Below are 24,894 nucleotides of genomic sequence, written 5' to 3'. Positions count from 1 at the left end.
GGCTCAGTCTAGGTCTGACTCTTCAAACCCTTGGCCATGCTAAACCCCCCCTGCCAGGACCAGACAGGGTGCTCCAGGCCTTTGGTGGGAGCCGACAGCATCCAGCGAGGGAGAAGAGCAGCCCAGGGCCCCCTTCCCTCTGCTCTCGGTTTCCTACCAGGCCTTTGCCCGGACAGGAGCTTGCACCCCGTCCCCCACGCAGCCAACGGCCCCAGGAGGTGGACAGAGCAGGCACGGAGCAACTATGGTTGCTGAGGGTACGGTTTATTTCTTTTTGGCCTTGTTCCTCTTCTCCTCCTTGAGCTTCTTCTTGGAGAGCTTGGGGCTGCTGGCTTTGCGGTAGAGGTGGAAGCCGATGAGCCCCAGCAGCGCCGGGACCAGCCCGAGGCACACGAGGGGCAGCACGTCGTTCACCACCTTCTGCCAGTAGCTGGCCCGAGACAGGCCGACCAGCTCCACTTCGAACTTCAGCACCGCGTCGCCTGGCGAGAGGGGCAGAGCCTGAGCGGGGACCCCAGACGGAGCCGAGGTGCTGCCCGCCGGGGCCCAGACGCACCTCCTCCGGCACACAGGATGTCCGGGGGCCGGGCAGGAGCGATCCTGACACCCCTGCTGCGGTACGGGGACAACGAGGGCTGTTGGGGGCTGGCCCAGCCTGGCCGTGCTTACCTGGGATGGTGGGGGGGGAACCTCGTTTGCCGTACGCCAAATGAGGAGGGATGATGGCTCTCCGCTTCTCCCTGCCACGGCGAGAGAGCGTCAGCACGGAGGCCCCCGGGCGCGCAGCAGGGCCGAGCCCCGGTGCCGGGCAGGGGGACAAATCCGCTCAAAACCGCAGCGGGAACGTTAGGGTCAGCACCGGTGGACGACAGAGCCCGAGCAGGGCCAGGCGACCCCACGGGAAGGGGGACACGAGAACCTTGTCTCGGGGTGGCGAAGGAGGGCAGCTCCCGTCCGGGCCCGGCCTCATCCAGGTCCCCAGCGCGGATGGTCTCACCCAGCCCTGAGGTGGCTCCTCCGGGACTGTCCCGCAGTGCGGCCGGGCCCCCGCAGCGGCTGGCGGGGGGCTCGCTGCCCTCCCCAGTGCGCCCGCGGCCGGACTTACCCCACGCACATGTCCAGCAGACTCTGCTCCAGCCCTGCGAGGAGGGAGAGAGAGGCGCTGAGCAGGGCTGTCCTGCGCCCGGCTCACCGCGGGCACCCCCGGCACTGCTCTGCCGCGTCCCGCCAGATCCCAGCCCCTTCACCCCACGGCTCAGCCCGGAGCCACCGCGTGGGGCCAGGTGGCCCAGCGGACGCCAGCGACCCGGCCGTGCACCCACCGGGGATCACTTGGCGCTTGCCCAGCTCCACCTGGAGCGGGTCCCGCGTCAGCGAGGTGTCAATGATCCGGCCATCCTCCAGGCTGCCCTGCCGGACACACGGACGCGGTTACTGGGGGCACAGGGAGCCGGGGGGGGGGGGGGGGGGCCGCGCGCCCTCGAGCCCAGCAGTGCCGGGCTCCTCCACGCCGCGCTGCCCTGGCCCGTCCCCCATCTCCAGGCTGATCCTGCCGCGGCCCCAGGGCCAGCCCTGTGCCAGACCCAGTGTCACCCCCAAGGCCAGCCCTGTGCCAGTTCCAGTGCCACCCGAGGGCCATCCCCATGCTGGTCCCAGTGCCATCCCAGGGCCATCCCCGTGCTGGTCCTGCCGCTGCCCCAGGGCCAGCCCTGTGCCAGACCCAGTGTCACCCCCAGGGCCATCCCCGTGCTGGTCCCAGTGCTACCCCAGGGCCATCCCTGTGCCAGACCCAGTGTCACCCCCAGGGCCATCCCCGTGCTGGTCCCAGTGCTACCCCAGCGCCATCCCTGTGCCAGACCCAGTGTCACCCCCAGGGCCATCCCCGTGCTGGTCCCAGTGCTACCCCAGCGCCATCCCTGTGCCAGACCCAGTGTCACCCCCAGGGCCATCCCCGTGCTGGTCCCAGTGCTACCCCAGCGCCATCCCTGTGCCGGTCCCAGTGTCACCCCCAGGGCCATCCCCGTGCTGGTCCCAGTGCTACCCCAGCGCCATCCCTGTGCCGGTCCCAGTGTCACCCCCAGGGCCATCCCCGTGCTGGTCCCAGTGCCGCCCCAGGGCCAGCCCCAGCACCGTCCCCGTGCCAGTACCAATCCGGATGCCACCCCGGGGCTAACCCCCTGACAGTCCCGGCCCTGCCCAGGGCCACATCGGCACCTTCCCCCTACGGACGCCAGTCCCGGGGCCACCCCAGGGCCACCCCACGCGGGTCCCGGGGCCGCCCCGGCACCGCCCCACGCGGGTCCCGGCGCCGCCCCCGGGCCCGCCCCCGCCGGCAGTGCTGACGTGTTCGCGCCGCCGCCGCCGCCCGCACCGTGTAGTGGATGTGCACCGTGTCCCCCAGCGCCGACAGCTCCGCGCAGCCCTCGGGGGGCGCCACCTGCAACGGGGCGGGGGGGGGGGGATAGGAGTGGAAGGGGGGGGGTCACCGGGGCCGGCACCCGCACCCCCAGCCGCCGCCGCGCCGCCCCCCGGCCCCCCCGCTCCCGGAGCGGCCGTCGGGGCCCGCGGCGCCGCTCTGCCCGGTGCCCCCCGCGGTGCGCGGCGCCGTCCCGGTGCCGCTGCCGGTTCCACACCCCCCCCCCAATCCCCCGGCCCGGTGCCTCACGAGCGTCTCCAGGCGCAGCCCCCTCCCGCCGCTCTCGGGGTCGCCGTCGGTGGCGCGGACGGGCGGCGGCGGCGGCAGCAGCAGCGGCAGAAGCAGCAGCAGCAGCGCGGCGGGGGGCGGCATGGCCGGGCTGGCGCTGGCGGCGGTGGCACCGGTACCGGCACCGCCCCCGGGGCGGCCCCCGGCGCTGCCCGGCCCGCGGGGCGCCGCCTCCCGCCCGCCGCGGGCCCGCCCCGCCGCTGCCCCGGGCCGGGACCTGCCTCCGAGGGGGGGCCAGAGCCCGGGACGCGCCTTCGGGGGTGTCCCAGGGCTGCAGACGTGTCCCCAGGGTGTCCCGCAGCCCGGGACGAGCCTCCGGGGTGACCCAGAACCGGGTCCCCGGGGGGCCCCAGAGCCCGGGATGCACCTTCAGGGCACCCCAGAGCTGGAGATGTGTCCCCAGGGCATCCTGCAAGCTGGGATGAGCCTCCAGGGTGACCCAGGACCGGGTCCCCAGGGGGGCCCCAGAGCCCAGGATGCACCTTCAGGGCACCCCAGAGCTGGAGATGTGTCCCCAGGGCATCCTGCAAGCTGGGATGAGCCTCCAGGGTGACCCAGGACCGGGGCCCCAGGGGGCCCCAGAGCCCAGGATGCACCTTCAGGGCACCCCAGAGCTGGAGATGTGTCCCCAGGACATCCTGCAAGCTGGGACGAGCCTCCAGGGTGACCCAGGACCGGGGCCCCAGGGGGCCCCAGAGCCCAGGATGCACCTTCAGGGCACCCCAGAGCTGGAGATGTGTCCCCAGGACATCCTGCAAGCTGGGACGAGCCTCCAGGGTGACCCAGGACCGGGTCCCCAGGGGGCCCCAGAGCCCGGGATGCACCTTCAGGGCACCCCAGAGCTGGAGATGTGTCCCCAGGGCATCCTGCAAGCTGGGATGAGCCTCCAGAGTGGCCCAGAGCTGGGTCCCGGGGGGCCCCAGAGCCCAGGATGAGCCTTCGGGGTGTCCCGGGGCTGGAGACAGCCCTTTGGGGCACCCCAGAGCTGGAGATGTGTCCCCAGGGCATCCTACAAGCTGGGATGAGCCTCCAGGGTGGCCCAGAGCTGGATCCCGGGGGGGCCCAGAGCCCAGGATGAGCCTTCGGGGTGTCCCAGGGCTGGAGACATCCCTTTGGGGCACCACAGAGCCAGAGATGTGGCTCCAGGGCATCCCTCAGCCCAGGACGAGCCTCCGGGGTTGGCCCAGAGCCACGGTCCCAGGGTGGCCCACAGCCAGGCATGAGCCTTTCGGGATGTCCCAGGGATGGAGATGTGTCCCCAGGGCATCCCTCAGCCCGGGACGAGCCTCTGGGGGGCTCCAGAGCTGGGTCCCTGAGGTGGCCCACAGCCAGAGATTTGGTGGCCCTACAGCCCGGGATGAGCCTCCAGGGTGGCCCAGAGCCAGGCATGAGCCTTTCGGGGTGTCCCAGGGATGGAGATGTGCTTTCAGGAGGCCCCAGAAGCTGGAGATGTGTCTCTGGGGTGTCTCTCAGTCTTTTGGGGTGTTTCAGGGATGGAGACATCCCTTTGGGGGTGCTCCCGAGCTGGGGATGAGCCTTGGGGACACCCCAGAGCTTTGGGATGTCCCAGTGCCAGGGATACACCTTTGGGGTGCCTGCAGGCTGGAGATAGCCTTTTGGGGTGCCCCAGAGATAGGTACATCCCATCAGGGTGTCTCAGAACCAGAGATGACCCTTTGGGGCACCCCAGAAATGAAGATGTGCCTTTGGGATGCCCCAGAGCTGGGGACGTGCCTTTGGGGTGCCCCAGGGCTAGAGATGTCCTTTCGGGCGCTCCCGAGCTGGGGATGATGGGCTCGGCTGGAGGGTGCCCGTCGGGGGGGGGGGGGGGGGGGGCGGGGTGCAGCACCCGGCGTCATGGTGCTGTGTGGACTCGGTACCAGCAGGCGGCAGCAAAGCCTGGAGAAACCAGCACCCAACTGGCACCCAGCACCCCTGCCTCAGCACCCAACTGGCACCCACGCGCCCCAGGATGGCTGCGGCACTGGAGCTGGGGACGTGCTCGGGGACAGATCCTGCTCTCGGGGCGCAGGGGAGGCCCGGCACATGCGGAGCAGCCCCAAAAGGCATGGGGCAGCCCCAAAACGCAGGGACGACCCTGGCGCACGGAGGCAGTCCCAGCACGTGGGGGCAACCCCAAAACTGCGGGGGCAACCCCGTCTCACAGCCCCAGCATGCGGGTGGCAACCCCAAAACGCACAAGCGACCCCAAAATGCACGAGCAACCTCAGCGTGCATGCAAAACCCTGGCGTGCACGAGCAACCCCGGCTCCCACCGGGGGCAGCCCGGCACGCGTGGGGCCGGCTCGGCCCCCGCAGCAGGCTCGGCCCCACGGCGGCGGCTCCCCGGACGACGGCATCGGCACGCCAGCCGCGCCGCCGCGGCCCCCATTGTCCGCCAGCCCGGCGCGGCCCCGCCGCCCGCACCCACATACCAGCCCCGGTTGCCGAGCGGGGCCGCAGCCGGGCTGGCGGCACGGGGCGGCGGGCGCTAATGGGATTAGGGCCGCTGGGTCAGCGCGGGGCCGGGCCCCCGGCCCGGGCGGACAAAGCCGCCGGCCGCCGCGGTGGGAACGAGTCGGCGCCGGCTCCGGCGCCCCGCGGCACGCCGGGTCCGGCTGCCGCACTGGAGAGTCCCCGTCGCCCCGGCTCCGGCTGGCCCCAAGCTGGAGGAAACCAGGCGTCTTGCCCCAAACCTGCCTCTGCCTGCACCAGGACAGGGGACCCAGGCGTCCGGGGAGCCAGACACACGTGTGCCCCCCCCCAGCTCCGGCCCAGAGCCCCCCGGTGAGGACGGGCACAGCTGGGTCCCGGGGGCGATGCCCCCCAGCCCTGCCCAGCGCTGGCACCAGCCCCACGGGATTAGCGCTAATGGGATTTACCATTTCATCCAATATTCCCCTAAAGATGGGCTGGGGAAGGGGGTTTAACCCTCCCCGGCCCCCCCGCCCCAGATCCAGCCCCACTCGCCCCACTAAGCTGTTTCTAATTAAAATCTACCGGGGGCTGTCCATCACCGCCTCCCTCCCCGGGGCCCAGGCGTCCGGCCCCCCTCCCCCCCCAAGCCTGGGGGGGCTGCAGAAGAAGAGCGGCGGGACGGTGCTACATAAAACATGTTTAATATCCAAGGGGGGGGGGCCGGGGCCGGGTGTCACCCACCATCTGAGACGCGGGCAGGGGAGGGCGAGTACACACGTCCCCGAGACGGGGCAGAGCCGCAGCGACACGTCACACCAAGCACAGACCGGGGTATAAATACAGTGCCGGGGGCGGGGGGGGTTACGGGGCGTCCGTCCGTCTGTCTGGGGCAGGGGACATTACAATCACTATGCTGGCATGGGGGCCGGGGTGGGGGGTGTGTGGAGGGGGGGGGCCGGGCGCACTGCTGGGGAGGAGACCTGCCTCGAAGTGACCTGGGGGGGGGGATGAGGATGGGGGGGGGGATGTGGTCCCAAATGGCCCCGCTGCCACCCCCGGCGTTTGGTCCACAGCAGGGGGGAGAGGGGCCGGGGCCGCCCCCCCCTCCCCGGCCCGGCCCCGCCGAGCGCCCCCCCCGCCCCCCGCCCGCCGGGGCTCTGCCCCCGGCCCCCATAGACTTTTATATAGAGCTATATTTCCACGCACGCACACACGAGGTCCGAGGGGGACCGAGAAGACCCCGGAGAAAGAGGCGAAACCCCACAGCAACCGGTGCCAGAAAAAGAAAGCAAAAAAACCCAGCCGGGGCATGGGGAGGGGGCGGCGGGGGGGCGGCCGGGGCCGGGGTCGGGCGCCCGCCCGCCCGCCCGCCGCTCACTTCTTGTTCTTCAGCTGGTTGGCGAGCCAGTCGAGGCCCTCGTAGAGCCCGTCGCCGCTGGTGGCGCACGTGGCCTGGATGTACCAGTTACGGTGGCGCAAGGAGTGCAGCCCCAGCTTGTCCGTGATCTCCGCCGCGTTCATGGCGTTGGGCAGGTCCTGGGGGCAGAGACGGGCGTCGCGCGCCGGGCTCGGACACGCCGCGGCGGCCGCTGATAACCCCCCCCCCCAGCCCCGACGCCGTGGGGATGGGCACGGCCGCGCCGCCGGGGGTGGGGAGGCAGCTGAACCGCCAGCCACGCCGCCGCGGGGACAAGCGTGGCCGCATCACGGGGGCTCCTAAACCGCAGCCCCAACGCCGCGGGGATGGGCACGGCCCTGCCACGGGGGCTGCTAAAGCTCAGCCCTGATACTGGAGGGGGCTGCAAAATCCCAGCCCTGATGCCATGGGGATGGGCAGGGTCCTGATGGTGGTGGGGGGGGGAGCGCTGCGAAATCCCATCCTCAGTGCCATGGGGATGAGCGTGGTCACGCCACAGGGGCTGCTGCATCCCAGCCCTGACGCCATGGGGATGGGCATGGCCCCACCGTCGGGGCTGCTAACCCCCAGCCCTGGTGCCGCAGGGACAGGCACAGCCCCACTATGTGGGTTGCTAAACCCGAGACCCAATGCCGCAGGGATGGGCACAGGCCTGACGCCACAGGGGCTACAAAACTCCAGCCCCAATGCCATGGGGATGGGCACGACCCCATTGCGGGGGCCACTATACCCCAGGCCTGAGGTCACAGGGATGGACAGGGCCATGATGGGGCTGTTAGCTCCCAGCCCCGACGCCACATGGATGGGCACGGTCCCGATGCCACGGGGATGAGTATGGCCCCAACACGGAGCCTGTGAAACCCCAGCCCCGACGCCACGGGGACGGGCACGGCTGAGTCCCGCCCCCGCTCCAGCCCCACCTGCTTGTTAGCGAAGACCAGGAGCACAGCGTCCCGCAGCTCGTCCTCCGCCAGCATCCGCATGAGCTCCTCGCGCGCCTCGTTCACCCGCTCCCGGTCGTTGCTGTCCACCACGAAGATCAGCCCTGGGGGGACGGAGCCCACGGCGCTGGGGGGCAGGACGGTGCCGCCCCGGGGCTGCCCCAGCCCCCGGGGGGCCCCCGGCCTGGCCCCCCGCCCTGCGGGGACCTACCCTGGGTGTTTTGGAAGTAATGCCGCCAGAGGGGCCGGATCTTGTCCTGCCCACCCACGTCCCACACGGTGAAGCTGATGTTCTTGTACTCCACCGTCTCCACGTTGAAGCCTGCGGGGAGCGACAGCGGAGGGAAACTGAGGCCCAGGCGGCCGCCCCACACGCGCTCCCCGGCGTCCGCGCGGCCACCTCCCTCCGTCCCCACGTCCCAGCTCGGCTCCTCCTGCCCTTAGGGCCGCCCGGGTGGGGAAACCGAGGCAGGGAGGAGCAGACCCCTACCATGGGCAGGGGACCCCGGCGCGTCCCCCTCCTCCCCGCACACCTATGGTGGGGATGGTGGTGACGATCTCGCCCAGCTTCAGCTTGTAGAGGATGGTGGTCTTGCCGGCGGCGTCCAGCCCCACCATGAGGATCCTCATCTCCTTCTTCCCTATGAGGCTCTTCAGCAGGTTCCCAAAGATGTTGCCCATGGTGCCGGCGGTGCTGGCTCCGTCCGGAGGCAAGGCCGAATCCTGCGGGGGTGCAGGGCGAGCGCTGGGCCGCGGGGGCCAGCAGTGGGGCTGGGGGTGGCCACGTGTCCTGGGGGGGGCTGCAGGGCTCAGGGATCCCCCACACCCCAGGGGGCTGCAGGGCTTGTGGACCTCCCACACCCTGGGGGGGTGCAAGGCTCAGGGATCCCCCATGCCCCAGGGGGCTGCAGGGTTTGGGGACCCCCCCATACCCTGGGGGGGGTGCAGGGCTCGCGGACCCCTCACATGCTGGGGGGGGTTGCAGGGCTCCAGGCCCTGCTCCGGGGACCCTGGGGGCGGCAGGGCCCCCCCTTGTGCTGCAGCCTGCAGAGGGGCATCCCAGGCATGGCACCCCGCGGAGGGGAAACCGAGGCACGGCGCTGGCAGGGGAACCCAGGCGTCCTGGTTGCTGACCCTTCCCCACCTCCTGCTCTTGCGGGGGGGGGGTACAGCCCAGCCCCCAGCCCTACCCGCCCCCCCAAAGAGGCAGCGGGGTGTCCCCAGCACCACCAGTAAGGGGCAGCCCCGGTTCCTGGGCCCAGCAGCGCCACTGCCCCCAGCCAGCCCCGGGGCACCGGTGGAGCCCCCCCAGCCCCGTGGGACCCCCACAAGGCAGGCATTCCCCCGCCCTGCATGGCCCCCCCGCCCTGTTCCTGGCACCCTCCTTCGGATGCAAAGCCCCCTCCGGATCGCGCTGCACCCCTCCAACGCACTGCACTCCTCCCCCCGGTGCAATGCACACGCCAGCGCCTTGCACCCCCCACCCCCGGTACGATGCACCCCCCCGGCTTGCACCTCATTCCCCCCCCGGACTGAAATGCAACCCCGATGCATTCCCCCCCCCCAATGCATTGCACACACACCCCCGCGCAACGTGCCCCCTCCATGCAGTGCATCCCCCAAATTCACCGCACGTTCCCCCTCGGTGCACCGCATCCCCCTCTCGGTGCAGTGCATCTCCCGCCTCCCCCGTGCAATGCCCCCTCCCCCGGTGCACCGCACCCCCCCCCCAAAGCCTTGCCCAGCCCCTCCCCCGGTGCAATCCCCCCCCCTCCCCCGGGTGCAATGCAGACTCCCTCCCCAATGCACCGCTGCCCCGGTGCAACGCACCCGCCAATGCATCGCACCCCGTGCAGCCCCCCCACCCCCCCGCCCCCGGTGCGATGCAGCCCTCCCTCCCTTGCACGGCTCCCCACGCTGCAGCGGCCGCGCCCCCGCGCGATGCCCTCGCGCGTGGACGCGCCCCCCCCCCCGCCGCCGCGCACCTGGTGCCGGTGCCGGTGCCGGTGCGCGCCCCGCCGCCCCCAGCTGACTCTGCACCGCGTCCCGCCGGCCGGAAGCGGAGGCCCGAGCGCGCACGGATCTCGCGAGAGCGCCCGTTCCACCCCCCCCCCCCCGCGTCGCCCGTACCGGGCCCGGGGGCGCGGGGGGGTGCGGAGCTCGCGAGAGCCGCGAGCCGTTGCCATGGCAGCGGCTGCAGCAGTGCGGGGGGTGGGGGTGCACCCGGGGGGGTGCGCGGGGCTGGGGTGCACGGGGGTGCATGGAGGTGGGGCGCACGATGGGGATGCATGGGGCTGGGGTGCACGGGGGGAAGGAGGTGGGGTGCACGATGGGGGTGCATGGGGCAGGGGTGCGTGAGGGGGGTGCATGGGGCTGGGGTGTGCGATGAGGGTGCATGGGGCTGGGGTGCGCAATGGGCGTGCGTGGGGGCTAGGGCGCATGAGGCTAGGGTGCATGTGGGGCATGCACGGCGGGGTAGGATGCACGGCGGGGTTGCATGAGGCTGGGGTGCTCCAGGCTGGGGTACCCAGGTGTGGGTGCCGGGGGCTGGGGTCCACGATGGGGGTGCATGGTGCTGGGGTGCACCGATGAGGGTTTGCAGGGCAGGGGTGCATGCAGCTGGGATGCAGGGGGCTGCATGCAGGGGGCTGCAGTGCAGGAGGCAGCGGTGCACAGGACTGATGTCCGTGATGGGGCTGCGAGAAGCTGGGGGGGGTTCTCTGACGGTGGTGCGCAAACGTGTGATGCATGATGGGGTGCCGGGGGCGCAGCAGAGAGGGTGCACAGGGCGAGGAACGTGATGGGGGTGCAGATGGTGGGGTGCGCAATTGGTCTGGGGGGATCCCCCATACCCCGGTGGGGGTGCATAGACAAGGTGCAGCGGGTGTGCGGGGTGGGTGCGGGGTCCGGAGTGTCCGGGCGCACCCACGAAGTGCGCCCGCACTGCGTTTGGGGTGCCCCAGCAGGGTGTGCGGTGGGGGGGGCTGCAGAGTCCCAGATGGGGACACCCTGCATTGCACAGCCCTCTGCACCACACTGCACGGCCCCCTGCACTACACTGCACGGCCCTGTGCACTGCGCAGCCCCACACACCACACTGCACAGCCCCGTGCACTGCACAACCCTGTGCACTGCGGTGCACACCCCTGTGCATAGTACAACCCCCTGCACCACACTGCACAGCCCCCGTGCACTGCACAACCCTGTGCACTGTGGTGCACACCCCTGTGCATAGCACAACCCCCTGCACCACACTGCACAGCCCCCGTGCACTGCACAACCCTGTGCACTGCGGTGCACACCCCTGTGCATAGTACAACCCCCTACACCACACTGCACAGCCCCCGTGCACTGCACAACCCTGTGCACTGTGGTGCACACCCCTGTGCATAGCACAACCCCCTGCACCGCACTGCACAGCCCTCGTGCACTGCACAACCCTGTGCACTGTGGTGCACACCCCTGTGCATAGCACAACCCCCTGCACCGCACTGCACAGCCCTCGTGCACTGCACAACCCTGTGCACTGTGGTGCACACCCCTGTGCATAGCACAACCCCCTGCACCACACTGCACAGCCCTCGTGCACTGCACAACCCTGCAGTGCGGTGCACGCCTGTGCATTGCACAGCCCCTCCACACTGCACAGCACCCCTGCATTGCACAGCCCCATGCACCACACTGCACGGCCCACATCTGCACTGCACGGGGGAGCCCTGGGGACACCCTGCACTGCATGGCCTTCAGCACTGCCCCGGCCAGCCAGGCTGCAGCCGGCCCAGCACCAGTGCTTCCACGGGGCTGGGCACCTCGCAGGGCCGAGGCTGCCGCATGCGGCCTGTTCCCAGCTGGATCCTCACTGGTGCTGGGTGCCGGGTGCACTCAGCACCTCCAGCTCCGGCACCTCCTTGCCCTGAGCCATGGGGCAGGAGCGGGGTGCTTGTGAGAGGACCCAGTCGTCCGGGGCCCCAGCCCCCCACAGCGCCACTGGCAGTGGGGAGCACACACGTGTGCGGGACACGTGCCCACCCAGCACCCACGCTGTGGGGTGCGCAGGCCCTGCCCGGTTGGCTGTGGGGGTCCTTGGGGGTCACTGCCACCGACTGGTCCTGGGGGACCCCGCTCCCCTGGGGCTGGAGCCAGCAGTTTGCACTGCAGTGGCGGGCAGCAGCGGGGCTGCGCGGGAAAAACCCAACGCTGAAGGAGCAGGAGGGACACGCGCTCCCCGCCAAAGCGTCCCGGGCCCAGGGTGCCCTAACCCAGACCTCATTCCCTTGCCCCCAGCCAAGCCGAGACCCCCCTTATTGAGCCCACCCGGCCCCACTCCTCTCCTGGGGCAGGAGGAGGGACCCAGGCACCCAAGCCCCCCCTGACCTACCCACCGCAGAGGCAAAGGCAGGTGGTGGGTGAGGGCCCGGCGGGACCCCCAGGGCCTCCCTGGCTGCCCCCGTCCCCTCTCGTCCCCCCCCACGAGGCCCCGTCCCACGGGCACATCCCCCCCCTGCAGCCGCCCAGGTGTCCTCCTGTCCGCCCCGTCCGGTGGGCAGCCCCCCCCCCGGCTGCCCGGCCCGCCGGCCCTGCCCCGGGGCCGCCGCCCCCCCTCGCCTCCGCTCCCGGCCCAGCCCCGCTCCGCCGCCCCGGGCCGCCCCTTCTCCGCCTGCTCGGTGCGGAGCCGGCCCGGCCCCGGTCCCGGCCCCGGCCCGCCCCCGGACAGCCCCCGCCTCTCCGCCCCTGGCAGGTAAGGCCGGGCGCACCGGGGGCACCGGCCGCCCCGACGGCTGCCAGAGCCGCTCCGCGCTGCCGCGGGCCCCGGCTCGGCCGGCCCGAGGCGGCGGGGCCGCGATTCCCCGGGGCACGGCCCGCCCGGTGCCCGCCCGGTGTCCGCCCGGTGCCCCCCGCTTCCCCCGGGGAAAGCAGAGGGGCGCCCCGGGGAGGGTGCGGCGGCGAGCGGGGACACCGGGGAGGGTGCGGGGGGCACTGGGCGGGGGTGCGCCTGGTCCCGGGGACACCGGGGAGCGGGCGGGGGGAGCGGGCGGGGGGAGCGGGCGGGGGTGCGCCCGGTCCCGGGGACACCGGGGAGGCATCGGACGGGGGTGCCCCCGGTCCCGGGAACACCGGGGAGGAGCGGGCGGGGGTGCCCCCGGTCCCGGGAACACCGGGGAGGCATCGGACGGGGGTGCCCCCGGTCCCGGGAACACCGGGGAGGAGCGGGCGGGGGTGCGCCCGGTCCCGGGAACACCGGGGAGGCATCGGACGGGGGTGCCCCCGGTCCCGAGGACACCGGGGAGGAGCGGGCGGGGGTGCCCCCGGTCCCGGGGACACCGGGGAGGAGCGGGGGGCACCAGGCGGGGATGCGCCGGTCCCGGGGACACCGGGGAGGGTGCGGGGGGTCCGGGCGGGGGGGGGGGTGGACGGGAGGCGCCCGGAGGCACCGGGCGAGAGGCGCACTGCGGCGACCGGGCAGAGGCTGCGCCCAGCGGCGGAGGGGCGCAGGGGGCCGGGGGCGGCGGTGAGGGGCCGCCCGTTGTGTCAGCTCTTGGCCCGCTCCGGGCGCAGCTGCGCGGGGCGCCCGGGAGCCCCGGCCGCCCGGTGGAGCGGGGGCCAGCGCTCGCCGGGGACTCTCCGGTGGGGGGTGGATATTGGCGGGGGGGGGTAGGGGGTCGCGTTTCGGCCCCCGCCGCTGGTGACACGGCCCCGGCCAAGACCCTCCCGGCCGCGCCCCGGGGCCTCCCGGCGGCCGCTGACCTCAGCCCCGGGAGCCGCTCCGGGGCGGCGGCGGGAGGGCGCGGCGAGAGCCTGGCCCGGCCGCCGCCGCCGCCGCCCGGCCCCGGCCGCCCCCCCGGGGCAGCGGCCCCCGCGGCCGGGAGGCGGCGGTGGGGGGCGGCCGGGGCGGAGCAGGTGCCAGCGCCGAGCGTGCGGCCGCCCGTCCCTGCCTGCACCTGCAATGAGCTGCGGGGTCTCAGCTCAGCGCGCACGGCTGAGCCCCGCTCCCAGCGGGGCCCCGGCGTCCGGCGGGGCCCTGGCTGCCCCCCACGATGCTGTGCCGGGGGCGGCGGGGGCGCCTGCAGGTGGGACGCATGCCTGGGAGCGTGCCCGCGTCCGGCGGAGGGATGGAGGACGCGGGGCTGAGCTCCCCATGGGGCCAGGGCCCCATCGCCACCCATGGCCACACGCAGAGACCGAGGGCTCCCAGCTGTGTGGGGGGGGGGGGAAGAAGGCACGGCAGGGGCACAGGCGGGAATGAGCACAGCCCTCTCGGGGCGGGGGGAAGCTCCTGCCTCAGTCCCTGCTGCCACCCCCGAGGTGGGGACCCTCTCCCCACAACAGTCCCGGCCCTGTGTCCCCCCCCAGCCCAGCCCGGCTTTCCCAGCTTCCCGTATGCCTCGGCACCGGGACCCCCCGGAGGTGCTGGGGGGCCACGGGAGACATTAACTGCCCCAGGCAGTGGGGAGAGCTCGGGTGCAAGCGCTGCGGCGGGGGCACCGCTCTGCCCTGGCTGTGCCCGTGCCAGCAGCCCTGCCCCTGGCGGGACCTGGGGAGGGGAAGGGGGCCGGGACACCTCCGGACTGGGGGTGCCGTGCATGGGGGAGTGGGAGAGGGGGTTCCCCCACCCCACAGGCCTGCACCAGGCCTGGCTTTGTCCAGCCTTTAATTGAAAGTGGCTCTGGGGGCTGACGAGAAGAAAGGGCGGTTCGGGGCCGTGACGGGCTGAGCGGGGCTAATCCATCCCTCGCGCATGACTGGTCCGGGGAAACCGCAGCCGTGGGGATTAGGCCCCAGCCGGACCCCACCACAAAGGGGCTCCCGGGAACGGCTCATCTCACACGCGGCTTGACCCCCTCCCTGGCAGCACCCAGCGCCAGACCTCGCTGGGCGCCGAGGGCACGATGCCCCCTGGGGCTGGGGACAGCTGGGACAAACCCTCCCTCACTGCCAGCCGCGTGCCAACGTCTGCTGGGGCACCCGCAGCACCCTGTCCACCTGCCTGCACCTCCAGGCCATCCCTCCCTCCATCTGTGCATTCCTCCTTTCACCCAGGCACATGTCTCCCCATCCCCTCCCCGTGCATCCCTCCATGTACTCATCCATCCAACCCTCTGTTCCTTCCTCCCTTCCTCCTGCCTTCCCTGCATCCCTCCCCTCTTTCTCCACACCTTTATCCATGCCCTCTTTCTCCACACCTTTATTCATGCATCCTTCTCTTCCCCCAGCCCTCCATCCATGCACTGCTCCGTCCCTCTGTCTATCCATCCATCCCTCTGTCTATCCACCCGTCCCTCCAATGTGCAACGTCAGAGCACCAGGGCTGTGGGGAGCCTTGTGGTCCCAGCACGAGGGGTTGCACACGCGTGTGCCCAGGTGGGCACCCATGGGCCTGTTTGCAGGGAGACCCTGGGTCCCTGCGACCCAGTCTAGTGCCAGCCTAGTCCTCTCCCTCTCTGTGGTGCATGGATCAGGGCAGCTGGGAGAAGGGGAATTTGGGGGGAAACGGGCCAGCCTGCACGTCTGGTGCAGCCTGGGGCTCCTGCACAGCCACCCCCTGGGCTGTCCTGGCCCCTGTTCCCCCGTGTGCCCTGGGAGGTCCCAGGTTGTCCCGGGCTATCCCAGCTCCTGCTCCCTTGGCTGTCCTGTGCTATCCCAGCCACCAATCCCCAGGGTGTCCTGGGCTATCCCACCTCCCACTCCCCGGACTGTCCTGGGCTATCCCGGGTTATCCCAGCTCCCCAGGCTGTCCTGGGCTACCCCGGCTCCCACTCCCCGGGCTGTCCCAGGCTATCCCAGCTCCCACTCCCCAGGGTGTCCCAGGCTATCCCACCTCCCACTCTCCGGACTGTCCCAGGCTATCCCGACTCCCACTCCCCAGGGTGTCCCAGGCTATCCCACCTCCCACTCTCCGGGCTGTGCTGGGCTATCCCAGCTCCCACTCCGCGGGCTGTCCTGGGCTATCCCAGCTCCCCAGATTGTCCCAGGCTATCCCAGCTCCCACTCCCCCGGGCTATCCCAGGCTATCCCAGCTCCCACTCCCCCGGGCTATCCCAGGCTATCCCAGCTCCGGCTCCCTCGGCTGTGCCGGGCTATCCCAGCTCCCACTCCCCGGGCTGTCCCAGGCTATCCCAGCTCCCCAGATTGTCCCAGGCTATCCCAGCTCCCACTCCCCCGGGCTATCCCAGGCTATCCCAGCTCCGGCTCCCTCGGCTGTGCCGGGCTATCCCAGCTCCCACTCCCCCGGGCTGTCCCAGGCTATCCCAGCTCCCACTCCCCCGGGCTATCCCAGGCTATCCCAGCTCCGGCTCCCTCGGCTGTGCCGGGCTATCCCAGCTCCCACTCCCCCGGGCTGTCCCAGGCTATCCCAGCTCCCGCGCCCCCGGCTGTCTCGGGCTATCCCAGCCCTCGCTCCGCCTGCACGGCCCGGGGTGTGCGCGCCGGGGCCGGGGCCGGGGCCGGGCAGCCCCAGCCGGGCCCCCCCGGCCTCCCTCGCCGCCGGCGGGGCCGGGCCGCGGCGGGCCCGGGGCGCAGCCACCTGCCAGGCTAATCCGGGCCGTGACGGACAGGCCCGGCGCCGCCGCTCCGGCCGCCCCGTAAGAGGTGCCGCGGCCCCGCCGCTCCCCATTGTTAGGGCGAGGACGCGGGCTGGCCCCGCACGGCGGGACCGGCCCATGGGGACCCTCCGCGCCGCCCCTATAAGAGGGAAGGGGCTGGAAGATGCTCCCGGGTGCTGAGCGCTGCGCACCCGCCTCGCCTCGCCTCGCCTCGCCGCCTCCCCGGGGAGCCGCCGCGCCCCGGGCACCGGGCGCCGCTCCCCGACAGCCCCGCAACAACCCCCCCCGGGCACCGGCACCGAGCACCGCGCACCGACCGCCTGCCAGCGCGCCCCGGGCACCGGGCATCGCGCACCGACAGCCTGCATCAGCGCCCCGAGCGCCGGCGCCGCGCACCGGGCACCGCGCACCGCGCACGGACCGTCCGCAGCAGCGGCCCGGCCACCGGCACCGGCACCGGGCAGCGCGCACGGACCTACCTCCCCTCCTCACCCCCCGGCTCCGCGCACCCCCGGCGCTGCCCGGTGCCCGCGGCGGCCGGACCCGGCGCGGCCCCGCGGCCCCCCGCGGCCGCCCTCGGCGGAGCCGCCCGCCCGCCCTGCCCGCGCCCCGCGCGTCCGGAAACACGCGTGGATGTAGCGGCCGGGCCGGGGGCTCCGCGGCACCATAAATAGCCCCGGCGGCCGCTCGCCCTCGCACTCAGCCCCGCGGGCCCCTCCAGACGGGCTCCCCGGCCGCCGGAGCCATGCGACCTGCCGCATTAATTTTAGGCTTGAGGACGCTGTGGGTTTTGGCGTTTTCCTCCCTTTCCAACACGCTGGCGGTGAATAACAGCGGGCGATGGTGGTGAGTCCGGCACGGAGCCGCCTGGCCGGGACCGCGGCCGGCACCGGCACCGGCACCAGAGCCGGGACCGGGGCCGGGGGGCCCGGGCTGCCCGCTGAGACGTGCACCCCGTCGGGGGGCTGGAGGCAGGAGGTGGGACGGGGCGTCCCGCTGCCCGGCACGGACGGGTTCCCGGGCCGGCGGGGGCCGCTGCCCACAGGGCTGGGGCTTTGCAGCCGGTTTGGGCTCGGGGGGAGCAGTGGGGGGGGGATCTGCAGGGAAGGGAGCCAGGTACCGGAGAAGAGGCGGGATGGGACGCGCTGTGCCCACCGGCTCTGCCCGTTCCTCTCCCCTTGGGGACCTGAGCAGGGAGCGGGGTCGGGGAGTCGAGGTGAAACCTGTGAGCCAGGACTCGTGGGTCCCGCTTGCTGAGTGGGGAGGGGAGCAGAGTGGCGGGTGCCTCCGTGGAGCCTCTGCATCCCCTCACCCCACGACCCCCGTGTGTGCCGCAGGGGGATCATCAACGTGGCCTCCTCCACCAACCTGCTCACCGACTCCAAGAACGTGCAGCTGGTGCTGGACCCCAGCCTGCAGCTGCTGAGCCGCAAGCAGCGCAAGCTGATCCGCCAGAACCCCGGCATCCTGCACAGCATCAGCACCGGCCTCCAGAGCGCCATCAAGGAGTGCAAGTGGCAGTTCCGCAACCGCCGCTGGAACTGCCCCACCTCCCAGGGCCCCAACATCTTCGGCAAAATTGTCAACCGAGGTGAGGCTGCGGGGTGTTGCGGGGTGCCCCGGCCCCTCCGCGCGCCCAGCAGCCCCCTCCACCGATGGGGAAACTGAGGCACGGGGAGGGCTGCGCCGGGTAGCCCCTGGGTTAATATTGGGGCTCACACCTGGGTCCCACCAGGCTCCCTAGACGCTGCTGACCCTGTAGGGCAGGATCAGCCCAGTACAGCCCTTTTTCGGGGTGGGAAAGCCCCGCACGGCTCCGGGACGGGAGGGTGCTGGTGGGTGCCCCCAGCCCAGCCCTGAGCCTCCGCTCCCCTCCACAGGCTGCCGGGAGACGGCCTTCATCTTCGCCATCACCAGCGCCGGCGTGACGCACTCGGTGGCACGGTCCTGCTCGGAGGGCTCCATCGAGTCGTGCACCTGCGACTACCGGCGCCGCGGCCCCGGGGGGCCCGACTGGCACTGGGGCGGCTGCAGCGACAACATCGACTTCGGGCGGCTCTTCGGCAGGGAGTTCGTGGACTCCAGCGAGAAGGGCCGCGACCTCCGCTTCCTCATGAACCTGCACAACAATGAGGCCGGGCGCATGGTGAGGGCCGCGCGCGGCGGGGGCCGCCACGGGGTGCACGGGGCGCCAGCCCCAGGCAGCCGCGGGGGGGACAGTGGGGCTGCGTGTGACTGCAATATCCCCCCTTACGCACGCTGCAAACCGCGGTAGAGCCTTTTTTTTGTTGTTTTTTGGCATCGCCCGGCCGTGGGAGGGCTGAGCGCGGTCGGGTGCCGCCGGGTCCCGTGCTCGGGGGCCGGGGGGGGGTGAAACGCTGCTCCCTCCTTGCCGCTCACCCACGTGTCCTGGCAGACCGTCTTCTCGGAGATGCGGCAGGAGTGCAAGTGCCATGGCATGTCGGGCTCGTGCACGGTGCGCACGTGCTGGATGCGGCTGCCCACCTTCCGCGCCGTGGGCGACTTCCTCAAGGACCGCTTCGACGGCGCCTCGCGGGTCATCTACGGCAACAAGGGCAGCAACCGGGCGTCGCGGGTGGAGCTGCACCACCTGGAGCCCGAGAACCCGGCGCACAAGCCGCCCTCGCCCCACGACCTCGTCTACTTCGAGAAGTCGCCCAACTTCTGCACCTACAGCGGGAAGACGGGCACGGCGGGCACGGCCGGGCGCTTCTGCAACAGCTCCTCGCCGGGCCTGGACGGCTGCGAGCTGCTGTGCTGCGGGCGCGGGTACCGCACGCGCACCCAGCGCGTCACCGAGCGCTGCAACTGCACTTTCCACTGGTGCTGCCACGTCAGCTGCTTGAACTGCACCAACACGCAAGTGCTGCACGAGTGCTTGTGAGCTGGGGAGCCCCGGGGCCCCCGCTGCCGCCCTGCCCGGCCCCGGAGGGGGTCTGCGCCACCCCCGATGACGGCTGCCCGGCCGGAGCGCAGGCGCCGGGGCGGCTCTTGCCGGCGGACGTGTCTCTGCGCCCCCCGGGGCCAGGGCACGGCGGCGCGCACGGCGCTGCGCGCGTTTACGGCCGCCCCTTTGGCCGCTGCCGGCTCTGCAGGGTTTCCTTCTCGCTGTAAATAAAATATTTATTGTGGACGGTTTTCTACCGGACCCAGCCCCTCTTGGCCCCTCCACCCCTGCGCTTCGCTGGCCCCAGGCCCTGTTTTTTATAATTAAAGATAATAATAATAATTAATAATTAATAATAATGCTTTGTTACAGGTTTCACTGATAGCCTTTAGGGAAGAATAAAGGATATATTTTTATCAGTCTTGCCCTCTTTCCTTTCCGGGGTGCAGAGGGGTGGGAGGGCAGAGGGACTGTGGTGGGGGGGGGAACGATGTGCCACCCTTGCAGCCAGCAGTCCATCCGTCCTCCCTGTCACCCGTCTGTCCACGCACCTCGCCATCCGTTCACGCACGCACCTCTCTGCATCGATCCATCGATCCTGGCCAGCCCGTCCGTCCAGCTCCTCTGCCCTCCCCTCGGTCCCGCCGTCCCCCCGGCGCACCCGTCCACCCCGCTCCCCGCAGACCCCCTTTCTCCCAGCTGCGCCCCGGCTCTCGCCTGTCCGTCGCCGAGGCCGGGTGGCCATCACCATGGCACCTGGGCTACGGGGCTGCAGCCCTGGAATTTGCCGGGGGTGGCGGGGCTGGTGCCGCAGGGGCCGGGGCCCGGTAGCGGCCACGGGAGGTACAAGACGGCAGACAAGGAATGAGCATCGTCCATCACCGCTCCCGGCCGGGGCTGACGGCTCCCCTCGGCTCCGGGGGAGGAGGGGAGCGGGGAAGGGCACAGAGGTTACCGCCGGCCCTCGGCCGCTGGGGCCGGGCCGGGCCGGGGGCTTGGCCGCAGCCGGAGCGGGAATAGCCTCGGCAAAGGGGGCGGTCAGCTCTGCGGCCGGCAGGTTTCCCCCCCCCCCAGCGGGAATCTCATCGGGGTGGATGTCCCACCAGGATGGGTATCCCATCGGGGTGGGCATCCGATGGGATTGGGTATCCCACCGGGAGGGGTATCCCACCAAGGCAGATATCCCATGGGGACGGGCATCCCACCGGGATGGGTATCCCATTGGAGCAGGAATCCCACCAGGGGTGGCATCCTATGGTGGGAACAGGTATCCCACTGGAGCAGGTGTCCCCATCCCAGCAGGGTGGGCATCCCACTGGGATGGGCATCCTATCGGGGTGGATATCCCATCTGGGAAGGCATCCCATGGGGACGAGTATCCCACCGGGGCGGACACTGGACTCTGCCGGCAGCAGGTTGCACCACAATTTAGTGCCATGGGACCTGAGCCAGGCAAAGCGACGGGCTGCAAATCCTGAGCACCGATTCAGGCAAATCCTGGGGCTTTTCCAGCATGGTGAAACCCTGCGGCCAGGGAGGGTCCAGGCCCTGCCGGGGGACCCCGATCTTGGACCTGCTGGCAGCACCCAGCCACGGCGTGGGCTCCCGGGAACCTCGCGCGGGGCCTCTTGGGGCACCGCGCATCAAAGGCTGCCGGATGACTCCGCGGCCAGAAATATCCCCCGGAGCCGATAGTGGAAAAGTTGATGTTTAGAGCAAAAGGAGGCGGGGGGGAAAAAACCCCAGAGGCCCTGCTGTCTGTGCCAAGGTAAAAACACTCCCTGGTGTGGTAAAATAAAATAAAGAAATGCAAGAAAAAAACTACTGGAAAGGAACACAGCCCGAAATAACCCTCCGAGCATCTCCCGTCTGCCGGGAGTTATCTGCCTGCTAATTCTGCACACGCACAGGGCATGAAAATAGCCTGTTTTCCTGTGGTAGCAAGTCAGGAATATAGATAATGACATTCTTATAAGTCACCTCTGTTAGTCAGCTTTTCCTGCGCGCCGGTGACTGCTCGACACCTCGGGCAGCCACGACCCCCCGGGCGGGCAGGGGCACCCCGGGCACGGGGCGGGCACCCGACTGCAGGGTGCAAAACCTCCCTGGCTTTTATAAATACACCCGGGAGCTGGAAATAGCCCTTCTGGCAGCGCCGGCGCTGGGAAAGGGCGGCCCCGCCTCCGGGGAGCGAGCCCGTCACATCTGGGAAGCCGGGCAACATCTGGATGCTGGCCACAAGCCTTGCTGGGCCCGGGCGGGCGGCTGGGCCGGCGGGCGTGCAGTGCCGGGCACCGGGCCGGGGCGCCGGGCCGAGCGGGGCCGGGCAGCGCCAGGACGCCTGGGTTCCTCCTGGCACAGGCTCCGGGCAGGATGGCAGCGGCACCGGTGCAGCCTCGTCTCCTAGGACATCCCTGGCAGAAAGCAGCCCTGGCCCTGGCAGCGCCTGGCTGCAGCGGGTGGCGTGGGGCAGGGCCCCCCCTGTGCAGCCTAGGGGGGAAGAAGCAGCACCCAGATGTGCGGGCCAGGGGTGAGGCAGTTCCCAGATGTGCAGGGTGTGTGGGGGGTCATGGTGCCCAGATGTGTGAGAGGGGAAAGGGCCATACCCAAGTGTGCAGGACAGGGATAGGGATCGTGCCCAGATGTGCAGGGCGGGACAGGGATAGGGACTGTGTCCAGATGTGCAGGATAGGGATAGGGACTGTGCGCAGATGTGCAGGGCGGGACAGGGCCATGCCCAGGTGTGCAGGGTAGGACAGGGCCATGCCCAGATGTGTGGGGCAGGACAGGGCCATGTCCAGATGTGCAGGGTGGAATGGGGACTGTGCCCAGATGTGCAGGGCGGGACAGGGCCATGCCGAGGTGTGCAGGGTAGGACAGGGCCGTGCCCGGCCTTGTGCCGGCGGGGGAAATCGCCCCATCTCGCCCCAGCCCGCGCCCCGTCACGCCGCACTGCGCGCCCCGGGCCTGGCTCCCCACCAGCGGCGGGCGGCGCGGGCTCGCGCCCCGCCAGGCGCCCGCCTCGTCCGGCCGCCCCCCCGGCCGCCGCATTCCTCCGGCACGGGGCCAGCGCGCCCAGCAACCGTGGCAGGCCTGGCCTCTAATCCCCGGGCATGCCAGCCCCGGGGGGACCGTCGCCGTCACCCACTCCCCGATAGGTGACCAATGCCCGAGACGAACAATTAGGGACAAAGCCGGAGCCGCCGGGGGGCTAACGCCGGCCTTCACGGGTGCCTTGTGCAGCATTTGGTGAGTTTAATGAATTGTCCATCACTCCTTTCAGCTCCGCTCGCCCGGGCTGGATTAATCTGAGAAGCCGCAGTGGGGTAGGAGCCGCTAAGCCTGTATTTATTACTCTTCCATTGTAACTAATTGAGGTAATTATCTGTGACTCCAACCCCGCGCAACAATGCGGCATTCACCGCACACCCCCTCCCGCCCGCCGCCTTCCCGGCCCTCCGCGGGGCCTGGGAGAGCCGGGCCCATGGGCACACGGGCCACGGCGGTGCAGACGCTGCTGGCGCTGGGTGCACGGCTGGCACTGCTGCATGCACGGGCCACGGCCAGCGCGGGGTGCACAGCCGGCACTGCTGCGTGCACGGGCCACGGCCAGCGCTGGGTACACAGCCAGCACCAGTCCGCTTTGGGCCGGTGCTGGGTGCATGGCTGACATTGGCGCGCGTTGGGCTGCAAGCGGTGCTGGGTGCACAGCCGGCACCAGCGCACATTGGGCCGGCGCTGAGTGCACGGCCAGCACCGGTGCGTGTTGGGCCAGTGCTGGGTGCACGGCCGGCACCGGTGCGCGTTGGGCCTCGGCAGCAGGCAGGACCCGCTGCCCCTTTGCATCCCCTGCGCCCGGGGCAGGAGCCCGCTGCCCCCCGGTGCCCCCGGTGCCCACGGGCCCGACCAGCTGCACGGCGACACCTGGCGGCCGCGGGCGGTGCTGCGCCTCAGGGCGGGGGGCACCGGCGGCCGCTACCGGGCAGGGACCCCGGACACCCCCGGCCCGCTCCTACCCCCGGCCCCTGCACCAGCGCCTCTCCCCTTGCACCAGCGCCCCTCGCCTTGCACCAGCACTGCCGGCCGCCCTGGCACCAGCACCCTGCCTGGCCGTGGGCGGTGTCACCTAGGGTGTCCCCCAGCTGTGCTGTCACCTGCCCTGGCAGGGATACGGCAACGCAGAGTCTTCTCTGGCCCAGTGCAACATTCACACACGCCCTGCACACGCATGCACACACACACTCCTCATGCTGGCGCGCGTGCCCCGCCTGGAGGCTTGCACACACATGTTCACGCACACACCTGGCATGCTTGCACACCCCCGCCACCTGTACGCTTGCCCACACGCACCCACCCCCAGGCACCATCACGCTTTGCACGTCCGCCTGCCCAGATCCTTGCAGACGGCACACAGAAGCGGCTGCCTGCAGCTGGCACGCGTGTGCACACGCCCCGCGCGACCCGCACACGCACACCCGCCGTGTGCACACGGCTGAAAACACACGCGCCAGCAGGCCGCGTGCATGCACGCGCACACACACACACACACACGCTTGCACACACTCACACATGCCGTACAGTCTGCACGCGCACAGGCGGGCGTGCACCACCACACCCCTGCACCCGCCGCACAGCCCGCAGCCGGCCCTCGCACACACGTGGCCAGTGCCGGCCCAGCATGGCCCTGCACATGTGTGCTCACTCCGCGGGGGCCCGCGCCAGCCGGGGGTCCTGCGCCATCCCCGTGCCCCCGCCTCCGTCAGCACTGCCCGGTTTCGGGGGGCGGAAGGAGGTGGGGGGCGGCCGCGGCCCTGGCGCCAGCCGGAGCCCGAATTAGAAGGTCATTTTCTCGGCAGGGAGCGGGGAGGGGTTTGGGCTGGAGCTGAGCACGGAAAGGGCCGCGGCGCCATCCCCCGCGTCCGGTCACCCCGCTGGGGCTGGCCCGCACCAGCCGGGGCCACCCCGCGCCCTGCCGGGTCCCTGTCCCCGAGCAATGCGGGTGACCCATGGCTGGCACCCGGGTCCCCATCCCTGAGCAACGCAGGAGCCCCACGGCTGGCACGGGCGCATCCCCATCCACGAGCAATGCGGGTGCCCCACGGCTGGCACCCAGGTCCCTGTCCTGGAGCGATGCGGGTGCCCCACGGCTGGCACCCTGCATCCCCATCCCCAAGCAACGTGGGTGGCCCACGACTGGCACCCGGTTCCCCATCCCTGAGCAACGCAGGAGCCCCACGGCTGGCACGGGGCCCCCCGTGGGGTGCCGGACCCGGGACCCTGCCTGCCCCGGAGCCGGGGCCGCGCCGGGCCGTGCCTCGGGCTATATTTACCGGCGTGACTCAGAGCCGGCCCGGCGCGGGGGCGCCGCGGCCGTCGGGGGTGCCCGGAGCAGCCCGGGGCGCCGCGACGCGCGCGGGGGCGCCGCGACACGCGTGGGGGCCGCGGCGCCGGGGCAGCCCCGCTGCGGCCCGGCCCGGCCCGGCGGGCGGGCGGACGGCGGGTTCCCCCCCGGGGGGGGGGGCGGGAGGCCCCGGACGCCTGGGTCCCCCGGCGCTGCCCCGCGCCGTGACCCGCCGGCCGCTGCCAGCGGCGTAATGACAGGGTGGGCGCGGGGGGGCGGGGGCGGAGCCGGTTTTAAATAACGTGCAAATTGGCCACGTTATTTGTGCGGTTTCCTCTGGCCGCGGGGATCCTCCCCCCGCGTGACTCAGAGGCGGCGGCGGCGGCGGCGGGGGGGCCCCCCGTGACTCACGCCTCGGGGTCCCCCCCCGGCTGACGTCGGGCCGCGGCGTCACCGGGTCACTGCCGGGGACCCGGGGGGGGGCGGCGAGCGCTCGGCCGGGACGCCTGGGCCCGCTGCCGCGGGGGAGGGGCCGGCCGGGGGGTGGGGGACGTTGGGGACACCTGGGCACCGCGCATCACTGTGGCCGGGCACGGCCGTTGGGGAGGGGGCGACGGCTCCGCTG

General features: G+C 71.7%; 3 protein-coding genes across 4 annotated transcripts; 1 reads left to right on the top strand and 2 right to left on the bottom strand.

Annotated features, from left to right (window-relative positions):
- Positions 1-245: 245 nt before the first annotated feature.
- Positions 246-2,852, bottom strand: FKBP11 (FKBP prolyl isomerase 11). The gene is made up of 6 exons (XM_068921318.1): positions 2,666-2,852; positions 2,372-2,437; positions 1,323-1,410; positions 1,106-1,139; positions 670-740; positions 246-482 (listed from the first exon to the last, which is right to left on the bottom strand). The coding sequence occupies exons 1-6, from the start codon at positions 2,786-2,788 to the stop codon at positions 265-267; spliced, it is 600 nt and encodes a 199-aa protein (XP_068777419.1). The 5' UTR covers positions 2,789-2,852; the 3' UTR covers positions 246-264.
- A 2,955-nt stretch (positions 2,853-5,807) lies between these two features.
- Positions 5,808-9,577, bottom strand: ARF3 (ARF GTPase 3). Of its 2 annotated transcripts, none has more exons than XM_068921473.1 (5): positions 9,466-9,577; positions 8,014-8,203; positions 7,692-7,802; positions 7,460-7,584; positions 5,808-6,658 (listed from the first exon to the last, which is right to left on the bottom strand). In XM_068921473.1, the coding sequence occupies exons 2-5, from the start codon at positions 8,159-8,161 to the stop codon at positions 6,497-6,499; spliced, it is 546 nt and encodes a 181-aa protein (XP_068777574.1). In that variant the 5' UTR covers positions 8,162-8,203; positions 9,466-9,577; the 3' UTR covers positions 5,808-6,496. The 2 variants fall into 2 exon arrangements, with proteins under 2 accessions (XP_068777574.1, XP_068777573.1); XM_068921472.1 differs by having other exon boundaries at positions 6,496-6,658; positions 8,014-8,206; positions 9,475-9,553.
- A 7,188-nt stretch (positions 9,578-16,765) lies between these two features.
- WNT1 (Wnt family member 1) lies at positions 16,766-18,925 on the top strand. The gene is made up of 4 exons (XM_068921346.1): positions 16,766-16,866; positions 17,358-17,611; positions 17,901-18,166; positions 18,437-18,925. Exons 1-4 carry the CDS (start codon positions 16,766-16,768, stop codon positions 18,923-18,925), a joined length of 1,110 nt encoding a protein of 369 aa, XP_068777447.1.
- Positions 18,926-24,894: the final 5,969 nt, after the last annotated feature.

This window comes from Struthio camelus, chromosome 28 (genome assembly GCF_040807025.1).
Source record: "Struthio camelus isolate bStrCam1 chromosome 28, bStrCam1.hap1, whole genome shotgun sequence".
NCBI classification, from domain to species: domain Eukaryota; kingdom Metazoa; phylum Chordata; class Aves; order Struthioniformes; family Struthionidae; genus Struthio; species Struthio camelus.
The sequence above is the reverse complement of the archived record's forward strand: the minus strand, read 5'-3'. Positions and strand labels throughout refer to the sequence as shown.

What these genes read in the sequence shown, in the direction of transcription:
- WNT1 (XM_068921346.1), top strand. Translation starts at nt 16,766, where the DNA reads ATGCGACCTGCCGCATTAATTTTAGGCTTGAGGACGCTGTGGGTTTTG. An exon ending in AATAACAGCGGGCGATGGTG is followed by an intron (nt 16,867 to 17,357) that starts GTGAGTCCGGCA and finishes TGTGTGCCGCAG; the next exon opens with GGGGATCATCAACGTGGCCT. An exon ending in CGGCAAAATTGTCAACCGAG is followed by an intron (nt 17,612 to 17,900) that starts GTGAGGCTGCGG and finishes TCCCCTCCACAG; the next exon opens with GCTGCCGGGAGACGGCCTTC.
- FKBP11 (XM_068921318.1), bottom strand. Translation starts at nt 2,788, where the DNA reads ATGCCGCCCCCCGCCGCGCTGCTGCTGCTGCTTCTGCCGCTGCTGCTG. An exon ending in CGGTGCACATCCACTACACG is followed by an intron (nt 1,411 to 2,371) that starts GTGCGGGCGGCG and finishes TGTGTCCGGCAG; the next exon opens with GGCAGCCTGGAGGATGGCCG. An exon ending in TTCCCCCCCCACCATCCCAG is followed by an intron (nt 483 to 669) that starts GTAAGCACGGCC and finishes CCCTCTCGCCAG; the next exon opens with GCGACGCGGTGCTGAAGTTC.
- ARF3 (XM_068921473.1), bottom strand. Translation starts at nt 8,161, where the DNA reads ATGGGCAACATCTTTGGGAACCTGCTGAAGAGCCTCATAGGGAAGAAG. An exon ending in CACCACCATCCCCACCATAG is followed by an intron (nt 7,803 to 8,013) that starts GTGTGCGGGGAG and finishes CGCTCCCCGCAG; the next exon opens with GCTTCAACGTGGAGACGGTG. An exon ending in TGGTCTTCGCTAACAAGCAG is followed by an intron (nt 6,659 to 7,459) that starts GTGGGGCTGGAG and finishes CTCTGCCCCCAG; the next exon opens with GACCTGCCCAACGCCATGAA.